This window comes from Lepus europaeus, chromosome 1 (genome assembly GCF_033115175.1).
Source record: "Lepus europaeus isolate LE1 chromosome 1, mLepTim1.pri, whole genome shotgun sequence".
Classification (NCBI taxonomy): Eukaryota; Metazoa; Chordata; class Mammalia; order Lagomorpha; family Leporidae; genus Lepus; species Lepus europaeus.
The window spans coordinates 161,006,922-161,029,946 of NC_084827.1; the positions used below are offsets into that span (position 1 = coordinate 161,006,922).

The 23,025-nt window shown below is 46.8% G+C and overlaps 1 protein-coding gene across 4 annotated transcripts in view; it reads left to right on the forward strand.

The window, feature by feature from the left end:
• Positions 1–23,025, forward strand: part of SMARCAL1 (SWI/SNF related, matrix associated, actin dependent regulator of chromatin, subfamily a like 1) — a 67,703-nt gene that overhangs the window by 42,803 nt on the left and 1,875 nt on the right. For all 4 annotated transcript variants that reach the window (XM_062191410.1, XM_062191420.1, XM_062191431.1 and 1 more), the window contains exons 11-16: positions 325–543; positions 8,133–8,203; positions 11,252–11,354; positions 17,966–18,148; positions 19,218–19,318; positions 20,282–20,378. In XM_062191410.1, the coding sequence (XP_062047394.1) occupies positions 325–543; positions 8,133–8,203; positions 11,252–11,354; positions 17,966–18,148; positions 19,218–19,318; positions 20,282–20,378 (774 nt within the window). The remainder of the gene's footprint in view (positions 1–324; positions 544–8,132; positions 8,204–11,251; positions 11,355–17,965; positions 18,149–19,217; positions 19,319–20,281; positions 20,379–23,025) is intronic.

The following is a 23,025-nucleotide window of genomic DNA, read 5'->3' on the forward strand; positions in this document are numbered from 1 at the left end:
TATACAGGAGAAGTCTGACAAGCTGAGGGTTTTTGTTTTTTAATAAAATAGACACCACGTTGCTCGCCTTTCAACATGTGCTCTTGGAAGGCTGTGGGCCAGACTGTGGAATGCTAGGATAAGTGGTGTTGTGGTTTTGCGTTTTTTCCCCCGTTCTATTACTGACTTTCTTTCCTCCCCTCGTCCCTTCTGTTTGTCATGTGTCCTCCTTGGGGGCTATGTATTCTTGTAGAGTCACTCGGATCCTGTGAACAAAGCCAGGGGTGGGTGTGAGAAGAGCCCCCTGCGAGAGTGGTAACGGGGCTGCCTCTCTGTTCCCTGCAGCAGCCTTGGGGCTGGGATTACTCCGGCTCCTCCAACCTGGCGGAGCTGAAGCTGCTGCTGGAGGAGGCGGTCATGCTGCGCCGCCTCAAGGCCGACGTCCTCTCCCAGCTGCCCGCCAAGCAGCGCAAGATGGTGGTCATCGTCCCAGGACGGATCAACGCCAGGGCCAGGGCTGCCCTGGACGCCGCAGCCAAGGAAATGACCACCACCAACAAAACCGTGAGTCCTGCGTGAAGCGGGCGTGCTACAGGTGTCCTTGCTGTGAGGGGCGCTGCGGCAGTGACCCAGGTCATTGAAACTTGCCCTTCCATAGCTTTTTCCCAGTCCCGGGGCTACAGCACCAGGCCCATTCTATCTCAGCCTGCCCGCTGCCTTTCAGAAACCTTTGATTTGGGGTGCTGTGCTTGTCTAGAGCAGTGTTGATGAGTGGTCATGCAAGGAGCCCCAGCACGGCAGCAGGATGGTATTGTATATTGCGATCCTGCAAAAGAAATTGCAATGTTTGGTGTACATTGAGAATTCCCTAGCCAGTTAGTCCTGCATGTGTTTGATACGTTTATTTATTTATTTTTAAATATTTATTTTATTTATTTGAAAGAGTTACAGAGAGAGGTAAAAACAGAAAGGTCTTCCTTCCGTTGGTTCACTCCCCAGATGGCCGCAATGGCTGGAGCTATGCCGATCTGAAGCCAGGAGCCAGGTGCTTCTTCTGGGTCTCCCACGTGGGTACAGGGGCCCAAGGACTTGGGCCATCTTCTATTGCTTTCCCAGGCCACAGCAAAGAGCTGGATCTGAAGAGGAGCAGCTGGGACTAGAACCGGCGCCCATATGGGATGCTGGTGCTTCAGGCCAGGGCTTTAACCTGCTGCACCACAGTGCTAACTCCTGTTTGATACATTTATTAACCCTCTAATCATGCCATGTTATTTACATAAGTCAAAAATAACAAGTGGACATTTAAAACAGTACAATTTTAGACCTTTTTTAAAAAAAAAAGTTATTTAAAAGATGCAAATTTTAAGTATGTCATATATTCAGATTTAGGAACATGGTGATACTTCCCATCCTTCCCTCCCTCCTGCCCTCAAACCTTCTAAACCTTTTTTGTTTTTTAAAGATTTACTTATTTATTTGAAATGCAGAGTTACAGAGAAGCAGAGGCACAAAGAGAGAGGTCTTCCATCCCCTGGTTCACTTCCCAGATGGCCGCAATGGCCGGAGCTCGGTCGATCTGAAGCCAGGCGCTTCTTCTGGGTCTCCCACGTGGATACAGGGATCCAAGGACTTGCGTCATCCTCTACTGCTTTTCCAGGCCATAGCAGAGCTGGATCAGAATTGGAGCAGCCAGGACTCGAACCAGCACCCATACAGGATGTTGGCATTGCAGATGGCGACTTTATCTGCTACACCACAGTGCTGGCCCCGGAAACCTTTTGAATCCTTATTGCAGCCATTTCTAGTTGACACCTCCATTTCACAGAGAGGGAAACTGAGGCTCACAGAAATTATGGTTTGCCTGAGGTCTTATAGCTCCATGGTAGAGCTGAGGCTGAAACCAAGTCTCGTGCCCTTATGCTTTTCCCACTACGGTTATTTTATCTTTCAAAACATTTTAGTGTCAGACTGTACTAAGTACTGTAAAGTAATGCACACTAGCTCTGTTTCTGGCCTCTTGGGATAAAATTTTGTGATTTTCACTGCCAAGAAAATAACAGTCATTGATATTTTTTGACATTATCATAAAGCATTATCTGGGCTTAATATTACCCCATATAAAAAACTTAGCTAGGGATGGCATTTCAGCCTTCTGGGAGATTGTAAGATAAATAAGACTGACAAGAGCCAGAATGTGTGATGCTTTTAATGTTATTTTACCTTACGATGAGCAAGACTAGTTGGTAACTTTTAAGAAACAGGGGTAGGATGGCCGATACCCTGGCCAATTTTCACCTTGTGTTTCATTTATATGTAATAATCTGGAAAGCCCGAAAGAGAAGATCACACACAACGTGTTTGCAACGAGGTTTTCAAACAGCTCCGCAGCACTGGTGTGGATGGGTAGAATTAGGTTTCAGTGGAACCCGGAGCAGAGACAGGGTATTTGCTCACTGAAATCAGTCTAGGTGAGCCTTTTCTGATTTCTGGATAGAAACTGAAGGATTGGGGAATGTCTTTTCTCAGTTTTCAATTTTCCCTTAAATTTTTCTTAAACTTCTCATATCTGCTAGCTCTTGTCTGTTAGTAAATGCCACCAGGCAAGAAAACCAATGGACAAGTACAGCAAATATGTTAATTGAAAAAATTCAGACATGCCTTATTTTTAGATGTAAAAACCTGGATGGTTATAAAATGCTTTGTTATTTGAAGATTTATTTATTAGAAAGGCAGAACAACACAGAGAATCTTCTATCCATTGGTTCACTCCCCAAATAGCTGCTATAGCGAGATCTGGGCCAGACTGAAGCCAGGAGCCAGGTACTCCATCCAGGTCTCCCACATGGGTGGCAGGGGCCCAAGCACTTGGGCCTTACCAGACTGGATCCAAAGCAGAGCAGCCAGGACTCAAAATGGCACTCTGACACAAGCAGTGAGTTAAATCCATGGTGCCATGGTGCTGGCCCCTAGAACACTATGTGTGTTTTTTGTTTGTTTGTTTGTTTGTTTTGGTTCTGGTGGTTGTTTCTGGTTTTTTTTTGCTATTGAAATTGTTCCTTGTACGTGTAAGATGGAAGTAAATCTGTTGCTGTTCTGTGGGACTCCTCTCGTCTATACTGTCCACCTCCTGAAGTTTCTTGAAAACAGCCAATGTAGACCCCTGATAAAGCAGCTGTGTACATTTGAATTGAGGAAGAAAGTCACATTAATTGACTAAGGGGCACCTGTGAATTGTGTGGTCAGCAAAAAGAAAATGACAAGAAATAGCAGTTCTATATGTAGAAGGAGTTCTATACTTAGTGCAGCAAGCTCAGGAAGCATTTTTTTTTCCTTTTTAAAGATATATATATATATATATATATATATATATATATATATATATATCTGGGCTTCAGTCTGGCCCAGATCTCGCTATAGCAGCTATTTGGGGAGTGAACCAATGGATAGAAGATTCTCTGTGTTGTTCTGCCTTTCTAATAAATAAATCTTCAAATAACAATATATATATATATATATTTACTTATTTATTTAAAAGGCAGTTACAGAGAAGAGGGAGAGACAAAGAGATCTCCCACATGTTGGTTCACTCCCCAAGTTACCACAATGGATGGGGCAGACCAGGCCGAAGCCAGGAGCTTCTTCTGGGTCTCCCATGTGGATTATAGGGACCCAAGAAGTTGGGCCACCTTCTGCTACCTTCCAGGTGCACTAGCAGGGAGCTGAATCAGAAGTGCAGCAGCTAGGACTGCAACTGGTGCTCATATGAGATGCTGGCATTGCAGATAGTGGCTTAGCCACTACGTCATAGTGCCAGCCCCTGAAAGCATTTTTAAAACTTCTACCAGCCGTGTAGTTCTTCAAGTTAGGTGAATAGCCCTCTCCAAAGAGGATTTCAGATGTAGCCTGAAGGTTTAATTTCCAGTTTATTGTTGACAGTCTGGAATGAACTAGGATGGGCCATGGAAATTAGCAATGTGTTCAGGGAGCTGCAGAAATCATTTAAATTCTTTGGGATATTTAATATTTTCATACCCAGAGAAGGAAGCCATGACCTGTTGTGGGGCTGCAATGGTGCCAGTTGCTGGGAGTGCGTGCTGTTTGTGTGATTGTCGTCTTTGCTCCATCACCACCCCGATGAAGACAAAGCCTGAGCTGCAACGAGATTCTTCAGGAGGGCAGCTGGGACGGCGCCCAGAGCCCTTAGCTCTGCTCTTGAGACTTGCAGTCTGTTCCCTTGGAGGCTTAGGAAAATGAAGCATCTCTCCCTGACAGATAGAAACTGTGTTGGCGCGGATTATCTTCAGTGCACTGCTGAAGCCAGCCGCTAAAATCTTTTAGCTAATAAGTCCTTGAGAACTTGATGCTCTTTTGTGTTCCGCAAGTTCATTTTTGTAATGGAGGATCCAAGTAGAAAACGAGTCTGTGTGCTGTGGGCCGTCAGAACCTTTCTCCTTCAAAAGCCACTGGAGTGTGTGTGTGTGTGTGTGTGTGTTGGGGGAGGTGCATTTCTAAGCCACAGATCTGGTCACAAGCTTCGCTGTCACGCCACTCAGGAACAGGAGCCAGCCCCACCTGGGGACTGCACTGAGTGACCACAGACATTCCTGCGGAGCCCTCACCAGCTGTGAAATTCTGAGCTGACAGAGCTGAGATGGGGAATCGTGGTTTCGGTCAAATAAGGAGACGTTGTGAATTCCCAGAGAGTGACCCCCTCCTCGGTTCTTATGGTCACTTTTTACCCCTGCAGTTTGGCATGTCCTGCTGGCTCCAGCCAAACCCTTCCGACCCACCTGTCAAGAATGGGCTCTTTCTTTGTTCTTTCACACCGTTCCATCCAGAGACAACATTTAAAAAAAAAAAAAAAAAGAAAAGACAGTTTTAAGTCTCAGAAACCAAGGCAAGGCAGCCAATTTATAAAATATGGCTTTTAATGAGAGCTTTTTTTCAACTGAAATAATAGATACCTGATCACAGGCTGAGGACAGCTGCCTGGAGACATCTTTTGTCTACAGCCGGTTTTGATTGGCGAGACCAGGAGCAGCATAATGGAACGAGCCCGTGCAGACTTCCCGGTGGCAACATCAGTTCCCCCTTGCCTTGGACAGGCCATTCCATTTTCCAACATAGAGAAGTAAATTTGAAAACTCCAGTGGCTCTAATTTAATGAAAGTCTAGGGAGTCAGGGACAAAGAACACAGGTTATTTAAAATTTCCTGTACCGTAGCTGGCAAAAGAAATGAGGTCATTCATGGATGATATTATGCCTGTTGAGTTTGGAAGAGGTTTTTTTGTTTTTTATTTTTTTAAGGTAAAACTATTGATTTTTTTTTCCCACATTAAAAATAGAATAGATGTCTATTGAACAAAATCTGAAAACAAAGAAGTCATAGTTATTGCATACTGGCTAAGTGCAGGCATGGTGCTTTATGTGTATTAAGTCATGTAATTCCCACCATCGGGGTCCAGGCCCGATGCTTGGCTCCACAGCCTACACTTAACAAGCGTTACCAATTCTGATCCTGCCATTTGGTAGCAAGCAGTGAGACAAGTAAAATCACTTGAGTTTTTGGCCTGTTTCCTCATCCATATTATGGGCATAAATATACCTTCCTCATAGCAGTGTTGATTATTAAATCAGAAAATGGATGTATAGTTCTTAGAGTACCACCTAGCTCATAATAAGTGGTGTGTGAGTGTTAATTAAAAAGAATCATCTTTTAGATCACAGATATCATTTGGGTATTTCTCTCTAACATCTATGTATGTATATTTTACTTTAAAATACTTTATAGATACCCATATGCATTTTAAAAGTAGAATTGGGATCACGACAAACATACATGAAATGGGGAAGTAAACAAGTGGTGCGATTACAATGCGGACTTTTCCGAGTCGGTAAATGTTCTTTTGTAATCTAGTATTTGAAGGCCATATAGTATTTTCTCACATGACTGCATCATAGTCTTGCCAGTCATTTTTAGTGAACCTTACATTTTTTTCAATTGCTCGTGATTCCAGATCACACCACACTGGAAAAGTAGCTTACATCTGAATCTGTGTATATCTGATGTATTGTGAGGACAAATTTTAAGAAAGAGGTTGCCGGCTGGGCATGTTTGAGAAGTTTGGGTACAAACTGCCACATCACCCTGGAAGGGGTCAGCCCACGCCCCCATTCCACCCAGCGTGTGTCATAAAAGCTCTTTGTCACAACCTCGTCCACTCTGGGTGCCCCAGGGCCAGGGGCTCGGAAACTGCTTCTCCTTGAGTCTCCTTCTGTCTGTGTTGGCCTCTCCCTTTCTACTAGGAAGTGTGCAGCGAGTCCCACACAAGCAAAAGGTTGTGCGAATGTGTCCAGAGCTTCATCACATGGTGAGCTGGGTTAAGACACACTCTGTGGAGTCGCCTCTTCCACCTGAGTTCCCAGGAGGTTTGAGTGGTTAGGTTGGACTGCTGCCACAAAATATGGGGTCAGCATCAGTGTCCGCAGGGAGTCCTGTGGCCCCCTGCATCTTCCCCCTGTCCTGTTAAGGCCTAGAGAAAGGAACTGTTCAAAGCCAAGGAGCTGACCCAGGAAGCTTTTGCCACCATCTGATGAGTCGTTAGATTCAGGTCAAGTCTGGCTGTGGCTGCTTCCCTGTTACTGAGGACCCAGAAGTAGGGCTTCAGGGCCGTGGGTTATCACCTTGGAGCCCCTTCTTTGTCCGTTAGAGCCGTTGTGATAGCCTCTGTCTCACAACCCTGCACCCTTACTCTCATGAAGAAGACGGTTGCCTGTCTTAGTCTGTTCCTGCTGCTGTAACAGAGTGCCTCAGACTGGCTAATTTAGAAATGGCGGAAATGGATTGCTCACGGTTCTGGAGCCTGGAGAGTCCGAGCTCAAGGTACCAGCAGATCCGGTGTTTGGTGAGGGCCAATCTGTGCTTCAGAGACGGGCCCTCCGACTGCATCCTCACATGGCACAGGAAACCAACCAGTTCCCAGGCCTCTTTTATCAAGGGCTCTTAGTGCATCTGTGGAGCCTTTGCTCTTAGGACCTGGTCACATCCCAGACGCCCCCCTGCCTGCACCGCTGCCCTGCAGATTCAGCCTCAGAGTGTGGATTTGGGTGAGACGCAGACATTCAAACTGCGGCACCGTCCGATGGGTGATGGTAAAGCATCGTCTCTAAGAGGCCAGCATGGTGGTAGACGTTCTCGTGTGTCGCCATGAAACGACTTGACCGTCGGTTAGCACTCTTGGTTAGGATTAACTTAGATACAAGCCATGAAGGAAACATTACTGTAGGGGGAGACAGGCCAGAAACACACAAATCATGATTCTGAAATGGTACAAGAAGAGACTCGTCAGGGTCAGTTGCGGTTGATTCCGTAACTCTTGAACAAGGAGGGCTAGGTAGCTTGTAGGAAGAAAAGGAAAGGGCAGGGGCTGGTGTGGTGACCCAGCAGGTTAAATGCCGGTTCAAGTCCTGGCTGCTCTGCACCCGACCCAACTCCCTGCCAATGCACTGGGAAAGCAGCAGGAAGTGTCCTATATTCTTGGCCCCTGTCACCCACGTGGGAGACCCAGATGGAGTTCCAGGCTCCTGGATTAGGCCTGACCTGGTTGTTGTGGCCATCTGGGGAGTGAACCAATAGATGGAAGATCTCTTTCTCTTTTTGTCTCTCCCTGTTTCTGTGTCACTCTGCCTTTCAAATAAATAAATAAATCAAAAAAGAAAAAAAAAAAGTAAGAATGAAAGAAAAGGAGGGGGCAGAAAACCAAGCCGGACAAACACAGTTGTCAGCAGGCTGCAGTAAGTAGGCGTGCTTAGCCAAGGCTGCATTTCAGCTGGTCACATCATTGTAGTGTGCACGGTGAAGCCCCACCCCAAGCACATTGCCAAAGACCTTTCAGCCTGTTCCTTGCGTCTCTACGCCAGTTCTTGGTGAGGACAGAGTACATGTAATACTAACTCTGAGGACAAAAGTAGAGTCCGGCAGTTCCCATGACTTGGCCAAAGCGAGCAGAAGAGTCGGTTGTTAGGACCGGGGCCTCGAGACTGTGCTAGTTGGTGGTTAGGATTTGTGATGCTCACAGTAACAGTAATGGGATCAGCTTAGCCCAGCGTTGTCAGAGTGGGGACCGACAACACTCGGCTTTTCTTTCAACAGAAACGGGAGCAGAAAGAAGCCCTCATTCTCTTCTTCAACAGAACAGCTGAAGCTAAAATCCCATCTGTCATGTAAGTAGTCACCAAGTGTTAACCTCGCCACTACGTGAGCCTGCCAGGATGGTATTACTGCTGTTTGTGATCAGAGATTAGCATTACAGCTCCCTTGAAACCAAGGTGGAGGGCGCTGTGGCCTCACCACCCGCAAGGTGTAAATTGGCTTGTAGCTAGAGCCACTACGATGATGTGCCTGGGACCCCTCACGGACCTGGTTAGAAGGAGGGTGTGAGTTTTTCTCTTGCCAGGAGTACCATGGTCCTTTGCCTTCAGGGTAAAAAGTAGAAGGGGGCCAGCGCCATGGCTCACTTGGTTGATCTTCTGCCTGTGGTGCCGGCATCCCATGTGGGTGCCGGGTTCTGGTCCCAACTGCTCCTCTTCCAGTCCAGCTCTCTGCTGTGGCTGGGGGGAGTGTGGGTGGGGGGTGGAGGTTGGCCCGGGTGCTTGGGTCCCTGCACTTGCATGGGAGACTGGGAGGGGGCGCCTGGCTTTTGGCTTCGGATCTGCATGGCGCCGGCTGTGGCAGCCGTTTGTGGGGTGGACCAGTGGAGGGAGGACCTTTCTCTCTCTCTCTCTCTCTCTCTCTCTCTCTCTCTCACATTGTCTGTAACTCTACCTGTCAAATAAATGAAAAAAAGAAAAAAGAAAAGAAAGAAAAAAAAGAGAGAAGCTCCCTCATGGGAATACTCTGATCTTCCCCAGAGACATGAGGTTGCAGCCGTCGTTGACCTAAATGAGAAGACAGATGCCAACATTTATTTAAGATACGACAAGTGGCCGTGGTCACACTTCCTGCTGTGTCCGCCTTGTCAACTAAAGCTAACGTAACAATTTCTATTCCTAGAATTATTCACTGACTTAAGAAACCTCAGTTGTCCGCCTTTCTTAAAAGAAAGGAAAACCCACACATGTTCAAGGATCGGTGCAGTAGGAAGGCTGACGAGCAGACTGCCTAACTCATTGTTTAATGTTCCTGTGAGGCTCTGGCAGGATGATGGGCCGCATGATTACACTGCAATGGGGATGGATGTCGTGTGGGTTGAGCTGTGCCAGACTGGCTGTGGATGAACTGAGACACGGGCAGCCTGCCCCAGACCCTCCCTCGGACCCCAGGTCCCCTAGCCTTAAGCCCTTTTCCTTGCGGTGCTGTTATGGGACCCATCAACTCCAGCCTAGAAACTTGGCTCCCAGAGACAAATCCAAGTTGGCCCACCGACCTACTTCTCGTGGGCAGCTGACTAACCCATGCCGAGGTGCTGGGTTCCTTCCCAGAGCCCCTTAAGTTTAAGCCTTCCTCTCTGGGTGTTGGGCTCCAAACCATCCCTTTCCTTTAGAGATTTGAAGTGTGAACCACTTTGCCACCTCATAGATAAACGTTGGTCGGACAGTGTGCATACTTCTTCACAAATCTGTGATGAATGATATCGTGCTTTGTAGTTGCCAGACAACTTTTGGACCTATTAACTCACCACACATGTGCAGCGTCTTTGGGAGGTCAGGAGAGTAAGTTAAATGGGCCCCGTCTTTCAAACAAAACACTGAGTAAATCGCTGGATGTCCAAGTCGCACAACTTGCAAGTGGAAATTAGATTGTAAATCTTAAGGACCTCAGTTTCCTCTGCTGGTTGGTTTTCTTCCCTTTTTTGGGAAGGAGGGTCCTGCTTGTTTTCGTGTTGAGGGCACCTTTTAATTTAAAGGCCAAGGTTATTGTGGTGGGCAGCTCTGTCCAGCCTGGTGACTTAGGAAGGCGTGGACAGGTAAAGCTGTGTCTGAGATGAGGAAAGGAAGGAGGCCTCAGGACAGTTGGGGCCTCTGGTTTTTATGAGCTCACCGAGTTGACTTTGTGGCCTTGTGACTTTTTGAAGCCATACCAATAAACTTCTTCACTTAATATCAGGGCAAAGTTTATGTCTCTCAGAATAATGAAGGTAGGTTCTGTTAACACAACAGCTCACACATCACGTGTTGAACTGAAGTCTGGAACCCTGGTCAGTCGTGGTGTTGTCTGGAAATAACTCTGGCATTTAGAGGACAGTCACCTTGTCCTCCCTTGCCTTTCCATCCCCTGCCTGTCACAGGAAGCTGCCGAGACTCGCGTTTCTTTAAGGAAGAGACCGTCTGTTCTGCTCGTGTCCAGGGGTAGCCTCGTGCTGAGCAGGGGCTTCCTGTGTCTGGGGGAGCTCACTTTGCCGTTGCTCAGGTGTAGCAGTCACCTGTCCAGGCCGCCTTACCTCTTTGGGATCAGGACCCCTCCCCAGGGTGCTAACTCAAGGGGAAGCTGGCAAGGATCTGCTGCCTGGGTACCTCCCCGCCCTAAAGCTCCCTAGGCGTGCCTGCCTACCTTCACGTTCAGGGCTGATGGTGAAGAGGTGGAAGCTCAGGAAAAAAAAAAAAAAATACATAAATAGCACAGTGGGAGAGAAAAGAAGTGAATTAAAGGCAAACCAAATAAATGACTTCTTTCACATCCTATTCCTTTGCCTTGGAAAAGAATAAAGTTACCACTGACTTAACTGTTGGCTCTGCTGTTTGAGGTCCAAATTGAAAAGGAACTGGAGAGCCTTCCCTGAATGGCTCAGTGTTGATAACACGGTCTTCAGTATTGTTACTTACATCTCAAGATTAAGCCTCCAGAAATTTCCTTAGCCCCTTATCTGGGTATTTTCAGACCAACATAAACACTTCAGTTTGCATTGAAAGCACAATCTAATGATGATAGCAGCCACAGGGGAAACTGTCAATGATCTTCTATGATCCCAGATAAGAAGAGTGTTTCTGAGACATACCAGAGACACAGAAAACACAAGGACACTTCTGTGTCCTTGCGCCTGAAAAGCGTGGAGCTCTTCCTGCACACAGCAGAAGATGCCATCCCCACAGCTCCTAGTTTTGCTTCTTCTGTTCCGTGTGACCTAGTGTGAGGGGTAAGGGGAGGGGCCAGCTCCCAGAGGAGGGAGGGCAGGCACCCTGGAGGGGTCTGTCACAGATGTGCTCGCTCTTCAGAATCAACTTCAACTGCCGGAGTCTTCTGTTTAATCTGTTTTGTTTCATTGTCAAATGTAGTGAGTACATCCTGGACCTTCTGGAAAGTGGAAGAGAGAAGTTTCTGGTGTTTGCACACCATAAGGTGGTTCTGGATGCAATTACCAAAGAGCTGGAGAGAAAGGTAAGCTCAGCACGAGGTGCTGTATGGATCCTGTGCTTGTGACAGGTTGTGAGCAGGCTCAGGGCAGATAGAAGCAAGGTTTCCAGAAGTGTTGGCTGTGACCTTCTAAAGAATTCTTGCTTGTAGCTCCACAGTGAGGGGGTCAAAATGTACCCCCAGCTGTGTCCTGCCAAGTCTCTTTGTGCTCGGGCAGCTATCCCAGGAGTCTGCTTCGGGAGCCTCTCCCACAGGCTCGTCCGTCACCCTGCACACATAATTACAGAACAGGCAGAGGAGGTGGAGGCGAGAGTCTGTTGAACATCCTCCTCTTTCCTCCTCTTGTGCCTGCTACTATCAGAGTGCCTTTGTAATCACCACGGCAGCGTGCGGACCTCAGTACAGAACGTTACGGCACTCAAGAAATTGAGCAAAATAGATCCAGAAGGATTTCTGAGGATGTCCATTAGGACTAAACACATGGTAATTTTACTGTCTTTTAAATTTTTTCTTCAATTTAGGACCATACATTACCTCCTGTCTTCCTTCCTCGTGTGCATTTATGTGGTAGTTACTTATTTTAAATATTTATTAATTTATTTGAGAGGCTGAGAGGCAGAGAGCTCTCATTCACTGGTTTGCTCACAGATGCCTTCCAGGGTTGGGCTGGGCCTGAAGCCTGGAGCCAGGGGACTCAGACGAGGTCTCCCATGTGAATTGTAGGAACCCAGTTACCAGAGCCAGCCCTGCTGCTTCCCACAGGCAGTGTTAGCAGGAAGTCGGACTCGGGAGCTGGAATCAGGTTTTGAAGCCAGGCATTCTGATGTGGAACACACGTGTCTTAACTCTTAGTCTGAACACACTCTCCTATACAATATTTTTTAAAAATGCTTATGCCATAGCAATGTATTTTTTTAAAGATTTATTTGAGGCAGAATTACAGAGAGAGAAAGAGAGGGGGAGGGAGGTCTTCCATTCATTGATCCACTCCTCAAATGGCTGCAACAGCTGGAGCTGTGCCAGTCCAAAGCCAGGAGCCAGGAGCTTCTTCTGGATCTCCCACATTGGGTTCAGGGGCCCAAGACTTGGGCCATCTTCTACTGCTTTTACAGGCGCATTAGCAGGGAGCTGGGTCAGAAGTGGAGCAACCGGGACTTGAACTGGCGCCCATAGGAGATGCTGGCACCACAGGTAGAGGCTTAACCTACTACACCACAGCACTGGCCCTTCTCCTGTACAATATTAAACATATAGAAGATTACAGAGAAATATACAATAAAGACTTGTGTGTCATTTACCCAGATTTAATGAATAAAAATTTCACTGTATTTATTTCAAGGTTTATTTTTTAAGTAATCAAACACGTAAGCCCCTACAGTATTTTAATTCCATTCTATCTCCTGCCTTCCCAGTGATGGCACCATTGTCCTGAAGCTGTTGTGAGCCTTCTCCTCTGTGTTGCAATACTTTACTCAAGGTGTCTCCTTAGACAATATACAGTATCTGTTTGTGTGTATTGTGTTAAATTTACACAAGTGGTAGCCTACATTAGTATAAATATCCAGCAGTTTACTGTTTTGCCCAACATTATTTTGAGATTTCTCCATACAGTGTTACGCATGTGGTTTATTCACTATGAATGCTGAGTGGGGTCTCGCAGGATGACTCCACTGTAGTTTATCCGTTCTCTTGCTAATGGATATTGAATTTTATTTGCAGTGCTTGCTGTTGTGTGAATATTTTTGTAAATGTACAAGAGCACTTCAAAAAGGTTCAGAGAAGATGGAATTAAAAGATAATTGAACTGGGGTAGATGTTGTGGTGCAGCAGGGGAAGCCGCTGCTTTGGATGTCTGCATCCAATCTGGAGTGCCTGGGTTTGAGCCCTGGCTCCACTTTCAATCCCAGGTCCCTCCTAATATGCACTCTGCGAGGCAGCAGGTGATGGCTCGAGTATTTTGGTCCTTGCCTCCCTCATGGGAGACTCAGATTGTTTCCAGCACCTGGCCCTGTCCTGGCTGTTGAGGTCATTTGGGGAGTGAACCACTAGCAGGTGAGATTTCTGACTGGCTGGCTGACTGGCTGTCTCTAAAAAACAAAAACAGAGATGAATCTGAAGAAGCTCTAAAATTGCACTTCTTGTTATATGGTTGATGTGTAGGGATATAGGGAAATATCCATGATAAACTGTTAAAAAGCTGTATGTACAATGATTCTTAGTTGCCATGTGGAGATAAAAAGCCTGAATAATATATACCAAAACATGAATGATGATTATCTGTAAGTAGTCTTCATTATGTTCTTTGGTCTTTCTGTATTTTTACATTGAATATATTATTTTTATAATTGGAAAAATCAAGTTTTTAAGCATAAAATAAGAGCATTTCAAAAACAAAAAAATAACATAAGGAAATGTGCTAGAGAGACTTAGCATCTGATATGACCAAGCACTAATGGCAGTTACATGCAAAAGTGACACTAGTGGACAAAGTTGAATAAATAGTTCATCAATAGCCATTTAGAAGGTTCAGTTCTACCAATAACCAAATAAGTGGAAGATAAACTAGATTTTTCTTTTACTCCATCCACTCAGCCCAGGTTTTAACAATGTGTGGTGCTCACTGCTGCTGCCTGTGCACTGAGAGGGGCATGATTGTGCATTAGTTATTGGAAAACAGTTTGGCAGTACTATCAGGAGCCCTAAGCTCAGTTTATCCCTTTGCCACAGTACTTTGCTATTTAGTAATTCTGGTCTAAACAATCAAATGTTGGCAAACCCAGTTTTCAAAAACTATGTTTAGATTTAGCAGCTTTATTGAAATATAACTGCCATGCAGTAAATTGTACATTCTGTATACCATCTGATAGGAGCCAGATAGTGAACATACCTGTCACCCCCACACCAAAAAAGTTCCCTTGGGCCACTGTCATCACTCCCTCCTGCCACTTCTACTCTTCCGACCCTAGACAACTGCCAATTTACTCTTTGTCACTGTGGCTTTGTTTGCATTTTTTAGAGTTTTGTATAAATGTGGAATCATTCAATGTATACTTTTTTGGGGAACATGTTTTGTTTGTTTTTATTTATTTGAGAGGTAGAAAAAGACAGAGAGAGCTTCCATCCTCTGGTTTGGTCCCCAAGTGTCCACAATAGCCAGAGCTGGGCCAGGCTGAAGCTGGGAGCCAGGAGCTCCATCCAGGTCTCCCATGTGGGTGGCAGGGTCCAAGTCCTCGAGCCATCACTGCCGCCCAGGGTGCACATTAGCAGGGAAATGGAATCAGAAGCAGAGCCAGGACTCAAACCCAGGGATGCAGATGTGGGAAGTGGGCGTCCCAAGGAATGGCCTGGCATTGTACCAAATGCCCAGCCTGCTGGCTTTTTTTTTTTTTTTTTTTTTTTTTTTTGTTTCTATCACTTAACAAATTTTGAGTTTCCTCCATGTTGTGCTAAGTATTAACCCTCTGCTAGGCCCTCCTTTTTAGGAGAAATTAGAAGACCCCTCAATCTGCAGAAATGGCAGCAAGGTTGTTTTGTTATGATGCATAATGAAATATAGACATTAAAAAGCATACTTACTCTAGGGGCAGGTATATGGTTCAGTCACCAAGATTCTGCTTGGGATTCCTGTATCACATACTGGAGTGCCTGGGTTTGAGTCCTGGCACCACTTCTGATTCCAGCTTCCTGCTAATGCATTCCTGAGAGGTATCAGGTGATGGCCCCAGTACTTAGGTTCCTGCCACCCATGTGGGAGACTCAGAATGAGTTCCAAGCTCCTGGCTTTGGCCAGGCCCAACTGCCACTATTGCAGGAATTTGGGGAATAAGCCAGCAGATGGAGGATCTCTCTGTGTCTGTCTGTCTCTGTCTCTCTGCCTTTCAAATTAATAAAAAACAATTAAATCATACTTAATTTATTTACAATGATGCCTACTGAGGAAAAACAAGATATAAATGTCTGTATTTAAAAGATATACACATTAAGAAGAGTAACAGGAAAAAAAGGGTTGGTAAGATTATTAATATTTTTATTTTCCTTATACTGTTTATCAGTAGAAGAAATAAATATGAAGATGTTTTTTAAAAGTTCATAGAAAAGGGCCAGCGCCGTGGCTCACTAGGCTAATCCTCCGCCTTGCGGCGCTGGCACACCGGGTTCTAGTCCCGGTCGGGGCACCGATTCTGTCCCGGTTGCCCCTCTTCCAGGCCAGCTCTCTGCTATGGCCCGAGAGTGCAGTGGAGGATGGCCCAAGTGCTTGGGCCCTGCACCCCATGGGAGACCAGGAGAAGCACCTGGCTCCTGCCATCGGATCAGTGCGGTGAACCAACGGCAAAGGAAGACCTTTCTCTGTCCACTCTGCCTGTCAAAAAAAAAAACAAAAAGTTCATAGAAAATGGAATTAAAAGGTAAGATAACTTTGGTGCAAAAACATTTTGTCACGTATAGTTTTTTCATTGTACCCATTTTCATAAACGTTTTGGAGACCTCTCATTAATGCCTCTTGAAAGACAAATAGCTCAACCAAACATGCAATCACCATATAACCCGGCAGTTGTCTCCTGGCATTTACCGCAGAAACATGAAGGCTTCTGTTCATACAGAAATCTGCACACAGATGTTCACAGCAGCTTTTTTTTTAAAAAAGATTTATTTATTTTATTTGAAAGGCAGAGTTACAGAGAGACAGAGGCAGAGAGAGAGAGAAAGAGAAAGGTCTTCCATTCACTGGTTCACTCTCCAGATGGCTGCGCCAATCCGAATCCAGGAGCTTCCTCCAGGTCTCCCAAGGGGGTGCAGGAGCCCAAGGACTTGGACCATCTTCTGCTGCTTTCCCAGGCCATAGCAGAGGGTTGGATGGGAAGTAGAGCAGCTGGGACTTAAACCGGCTCCCGTGTGGGATGCCGGCACTGCAGGTGGTGGCTTTACCTGCTACGCCACAGCACCGGCCCCCACAGCAGCTTTTTAAAAATGTTTACTTATTTGGGAGACATGGGGAGAGAGAGAACTCCCATATGCTGATTTACTCCCTGCAGTGCCCACAGTGACTGGGGCTTTGCCAGGCCAAAGCCAGAAGCTTGGAACTCAAGCTGGGTCTCTCCTGCATGGGTGATAGGAACCCAAGTATCTGAGTCATCACATGCTGCTCCCAGGGTGTACAAGATTAACAAAGAGCTAGAATCGGAAGTGGAAGCAGGACTCTAGCCATGCATTTTGATATGGGATGTGGGTGTTGCAATCACTGCACCAGGTACCTGCTTCCAATTGTGGTTTGTCTGTAGTAGCCCACACTTGGATCAACCCAGTTGTCCTTCACAGATGAAGTGAAACCATGGTACATACAGACCGTGGGATACTACTCAGCAGTAGAAGGGAATGAACTACTGATAGGGGCAGCACCTGGGGGGAACCTCCAGATAGTGGTGCAGAAAACCCCAAAACATTATGTAGCTAATGTTCTTGAAACATTTTAGAAATGCGGGAGAGGGGCTGGTGCTGTGACCCAGCGGGTAAAGCTGCTGCCTGCAGTGCTGCATCCCATATGGGTGCCGGTTCGAGGCCCAGCTGCTCCACATCCAGTCCAGCTCTCTGCTGTGGCCTGGGAAAGCAGTAGAAGATGGCCCAACTCCTTGGGCCCCTGCACCCGCGTAGGAGACCTGAAAGAAGCTCCTGGCTCCTGGCTACGCATCAGCACAGCTCCAGCTGTTGCAGCCATCTGGGCAGTGAACCAGCAGATGGAAGACCTCTCTCTCTGCCTCTCCTCTCTGTGTGTAGCTCTGACTTTCAATTAAATAAATAAATGAATGAATCTTTAAAAAAAAAATTTAAAAAGAAGTGTGGGAGAGATTAGTGGTTAGCAGAAGTTAGGAGTGGGAAGGGAAGGGAGATGAAACTGATTCTAAAAGGATTGCAGGAAGATCCCTCGCAATATTGGGACTGTTCAGTATCTTGACGGTAGAGGTGAATACATGAATACTGACATGGGTGATAGAATTATGTGGAACACACACATGGACAAGTGACATGGAAATCTGAATGGATCCCTGGATCGGGTCAAAATCAGTATCCCAGTTGTGATGCAGCGTAGCTTTACAAAGCATTAGCATCAGGGGAAGCTAGGCACCGTATGTGAGGAGTCTCTATATTTTTAAAAAATATTTTATTTATTTGAAAGGCAGAGTTACAGAGAGAAAGGGAGAGATGGAGAGAAAGAGGTCTTCCACCTGCTGGTTTACTCCCCAAATGGCTGCAGTGGGTGAGGCTGAGTCAGGCCAAAGCCAGGAGCCTGGAACTTGATCTGGGTCTACCATATGAGTGGCAGGGGCCCAAGCAGTTGGGCCATCCTCTACCACCTTCCCAGGCTCATTAGCAAGGAGCAGGATTGGAAGTGGAGCAGCCAGGATTTGAACTTGAACTGGAGCTCATTTGGGACTCCAGCCCCACTGTGTTATTTCTTAATCTAGCATGTGAATATACAGTTATCTAAGGATACATTTCATGGGGCCTGGGGAGGTTGGGGAGAGCTCTGTGAGCAGTGGGCCTCTTGGCTGTGTCCTTGGGACCATGGCCAGGTGAAGCCTGCTCAGCAGGCCCTGGACGCTACTGCGGCTCACCTCCACTCTCTCCTGTTCTCACAGCACGTGCAGCACATCCGCATCGATGGCTCCACGTCCTCCGCGGACCGAGATGCCCTGTGCCAGCAGTTCCAGCTGTCGGAGAGGCACACTGTGGCAGTGCTGTCCATCACAGCCGCCAACATGGGCCTCACCTTCTCCTCGGCTGACCTGGTGGTGTTCGCAGAGCTGTTTTGGAACCCAGGGGTAAGGGACCCAGTAGACTTGAACTCCCCTGGGCATGCCTGTGGCTCCCAGAAGGAAGGGGTGAGGGGAGACGTAGTTTCTACGAGCTTTCCCCAGTGGTGTTGCATTTTCTTCTCCATTTCTATCAGCCTCATAAACGTGTTGATACCTTGACCTATCAGATTGCACTGCTCTTAAACACTTGCACATCTGTTGACTGGTTTTAGGTCTTCACTGAAACCTGTAGGATTACTGATTCCTTCTATCAGTGGGAAAGTTGAAGGTTTAGAAGGCTGGAAGGAATCCTAGTCTTCTCTCATTGGAAAACATTGGGGCCCAGGGAGCTAGGTGGTGAGCCAGGGCTGCACAGCGGTCACCTGAGGAGGCCTGTGAGGCTTTGATGCACCATTCCCCTGAGCTGTGTCAGCCCAGGGGCCTCCGACAGCACATGGTGTCCCTTGAACATCGTCCTTGTGCCCACTGAACCTGTCTGATCAACTGAGGGCTGTGACAGCAGATAGAAGACACTTGCTTGATCTTAGAAAATGTTCTCTTCCGCTCCAAAGAGAGTTACTTCCACCCTGATGTTCTGACATCGTGTGGCTTTATTTGGCCACACATCAGAGATTGTTTCAATGACTTCAAGGTTGCAGGCTTTTTATAATTGAAACAGTGCCCTTGATTTTAGTTGTTTATCACAGGGCTTGCTGCCCTAGCCCCTCGTTGTGATGGACGATTTGATTTGTTTTGAAGGTGACTGTATCTCACAGAGAACACAGGTGGACGTGTGCCAGGTCTCGGCCATCTGCCCCAACCCACACAGCCTGAAGGCGGAGCCTGAGGCGTTCTCCATTCACAAGCATCCATCGAGGTGCTGGGTGCCCGTCCACAGATACCCAGCTTCAGATTCCAGTTCCCTCGCCAGAGTTTCATTTGGCTCTGTCTCACTAAGACCCCAGGTCATTTGCAGGTCCTAGAGACACAGGGCTGCTCAGAGGAGGAGGAGCTGTGTTGGGCCCTGGGGCATACGACTTCCTGCTGTGGTGGGCTGGAACTTACCCAGCTGTCTTCTGATCCCTGGGACACTCAGGTGCTGATCCAGGCTGAGGACCGGGTACACCGCATTGGACAGACCAACTCCGTGGGCATTCACTACCTCGTGGCGAAAGGCACTGCTGATGACTACCTCTGGTATGGCCTGGCTGTGTGGCCTGGAACTTGGAGTAGAGCAAGGCTGGACACAGACCATGTGTTTCCTTTACACTCTAAGCACTTCTGCTTTTGCTAAGACCTCCAGGGATCTGCCTAGAAGACCCATTAGTGATGCCCTGCGGCCTGCATCATCACCACGTTTGGTTTCTTTGGCCAATGTTCCCAGTGGCTTACAGGGTGTGGAAGGAAAGCTTGCAGGAGTAAGGGGACGTGCCTTCTTTCCTACTGGTCTGAGACAGGGAGAGGAATTGATTATGGTGAAATATGAATAGCATTTAGTTTGCAAATCACTCTGTTCCCAGCCATGAAGACATTTGTTGGGCTAGTCACTGCCTCCCTCTCCCCTTCTGTGATAGGAGTTGGTTGGATAAGGCCACACATAGAACTGCTGCTGGGAGAAAGCAGCTCACCCTGGACCATGCAGAGCCGGGATAGTCTTGAACCCTGGGGATTTGTGCCTATCACGTTAGCAAAAATTCCCAAAGTGCTCTTTCTCAATCCTGTTTCCCCCTGCCTAATAGTAAGTTTCTTGAATGTCTCATTAGTTTCCACCACTGTCTCTGTTTCCAGCCTTAGAACCAAAGAGCCCTACCTTTACAACGTGTGTGGGCCACCCCTGTTTCCTCTGTTTAGTGGATTTGTTAGTTGGGCAGCAAATGACATCACCAGGTTCAAAATTTTATCATAAGGAGGCAGCATTTATTTCCTGCACATCTTCCATTTGGATGAATTTTGAACCTGATATTACGAGCCCTAAATTGGAGGCGGCTTACGATGGAGAGGGAAGATAACTCAGAATGGGTGTGTGTGCCTTGGCAGATGCAAAGATGTGAAACCATAAACACATGGCAGCCCCACTGGAACCCGGAGGGTGGCCTCATTGTCATCAGCCTGCTGGTTCTGTGCAGGTTGTATTCACTGCAGTTCGTTTCTCTCCCACAGGCCCCTGATTCAAGAGAAGATTAAAGTGCTGGGGCAAGCCGGGCTTTCTGAGACCAATTTCTCAGAAATGACAGAAGCCACTGATTACCTCTACAAGGTAACGCCAGCGCGGCTCTGGGTCACTGGGGCAGGGAGGCAGTAAGCTGTGTGCTGTGCCCTTGGGTCCTGAGTGGGCAGGTGTGAGTCACCCCTGGGACCCTCCCCCAACCCCAGAGCTGCAAACGACAGGCCTGCAATCACTCTCTGTTCTGTGTGTGCATCCCTTTACAGGGAAATGCTGGCACTAGCTCCTACTGCTTGTCATGTTCCCCCATAGAGTCTCCTAGCACCCAGGCTTGCAAACGCTACTGCTTCATCAGGCCATTAGAAACTGAAGGAAAACTCCCCATGGCAGCTGCTGGATTGTGGCAAAAAATTCCATAGCAACACACCCAGCTGGGCTGCGGCAGGAACACGACCCCAGCACAGAATGGAGAGTCTATAAAGTCGGGTATTGCTTTCATAGGACAGAATTTCCCTCTCTGTCATTTCATTATATTCCCATTTTCTTGAGGGTAAACTGAGCCGTGGGAGAGCAGTAAGACTTGCACAGAATCACAGATGTTCCCAGCCCAGCCCAGCCCCGTATTCCCCCTGTGGCATCAGCCCTCGTTATAAAGCAGTGGAAGAAGCAGAGAACATCCTTCCCTGAGCAGGGGCCCTGGTCATACATGCAGAGAGGCTTGTTCGCCTCTGGAGAGGGCAGCCCCGGGCCCCTATACCAACTGTGACCTTTTCGCCAGCCTTTCAATGGAACCCAAAGGCACAAAGACTCCCCAGCACTTGTCTTCGCCTGCTCTATGGTTGACAAGGCAGGTGAAAACCTGGGAGCTACTCCCCCCCCCCCCCTCCCACACACACACAAACGCCTGGGTGCTCACCCTCTTGTCTCTGACAGAAGAGTGTGGAGGAGGCTGCAGGCTCAGTAGCTCCAGCAGCAAACAGCTGCCTTCTTTGCACTGTGGAACTGCTGAGCGTTAGTCGTTGAGTTAAAGCCACAAAACATTCTTGGTGACGCCAAATCTGAGGATTTGGTTATTCACTTACATTTACCAGACAAATAAATCCTTTCATCTTAATGTAATTATTGGGACAGGTAAGATTCAGATCATATTTTTCAACGTAGACTATTAAGTTATCCTTCTCTGCATAAACAATAAGCCAACTTTAAGCTTCTGGAAGAACTCACTAATTCGGTTGAATGGTAGGTATGTTGAGAGAGCCCAGGTGATCTACAGGTGTGTGCAGGATTTCAAAAATGCTTTTGCATCAAAATACATTTAATCTTTAATTTCGTCTTCCATAAACTTTTGAAGTACCTACCATGCTCTTTGAAGAGAAAGCCTTATTTTTGAAAGATTCCCATTTGAACTCCTGTATTCATCTTGGTTTTTCCCCCATTACTCTGAATTAGTTAAGAATTTATGCCCAAAGTATGAATGCAAGATAATAGAAATGAGATTTATTAATATTTATTGTAGGTGTTAATTTTCAATTTTTTTTATTAAGCTAAGCCTGAAACTTTCAACAACTAACAAAAGAAAATGTCGCCTCCTGTACAGGAGACAAAAGCAAAAAAGGTTCTATCTCGCTGAGATAGCCATCCTTCCAAGAGGGGAAATGAAATCTTAATCTCATCGTGGAACTGGCTTCCAGTTAATTATGCATGCGCCACAGTATCTTAATCAAACCACGCTAGCAGGGGCTCCTGCTCAGAATAAGCTGCCTTGCAGGACAGCATCTCGTTGGCATTGCACTTGTCCCGAAAGAAGCTGATCAGAGTATCCTGGAGGGGACATGTAGTTGGCATGGGGACCAACCTTAATGTTAGTGTCGTATCCCACACCAAAAGGCTGGGCGGTATGGGGCATAGGTTAATTGAATAACCTGGAAATCTTCAACAGTATGCTCCTGTGATCAGTGCCCAAGGCACTTGAATTCACCAATGCAGAGGGATTTTGTTAGGGAATAGGGAGGAAATCGTAGCCACTTAGGGAACCAACTCAAGGTTTGATGAGGCAGACACAGGGGAGCCCAATGACGGGACAAAGTAAATCTTGTTGAAGGATAGCCTTGGTGGTGGAGGGTCAGTCTGTCAGAGAGCTGTGGGCTGATGTACCATCCTTGGGTTCTTTCAAAACAATTAAGTTTCTTAAAGGAAAGAAGGGTGAGGAAAGAAGGTGGGGGAGGGAAATCACCTATGAGAAGTAAAAACATAGAACAGCCCTGGTCTAAACTGTTGAGGAATGGTTCTCTTAGTTCTTATATTCCATTCTTTTTCTTTTTTTCCTCTCTTTCTGTTTCTTTTTCTTAGACTAAACAGAAGAGGGAGGAGAAAGAGAGGGAGTAGAAGGGAGGGTAGATACGATGGGAAGAATTACTATCTTCCTAGTGGCATATTTATGAGATACATACAAATAAAATAAAAAGAAAAGAAAGAAATGAGAAGAAGCCTGAGGCAGGAGCTGTGGTTGCATTATTGCAAGTCCTTGTAGGTACCAAGTGATGTGGCCCAAGTCAAGAGGGTACCTTGATGTAAAGGAGTGGGAACTGGTGGGAGAAGCACCTGGTAGAGGTGCAGGGAGACTGTAGGGGTGTTGGTAGCCTCTCAACAACAGACCTATTGGGAAGAGAAGCTGTTCTGGGGTGTAAGAGTGAGATGAGAGAGATGGTTTTGATTTTAAGCAAGTTTAGTTTCATGGAAC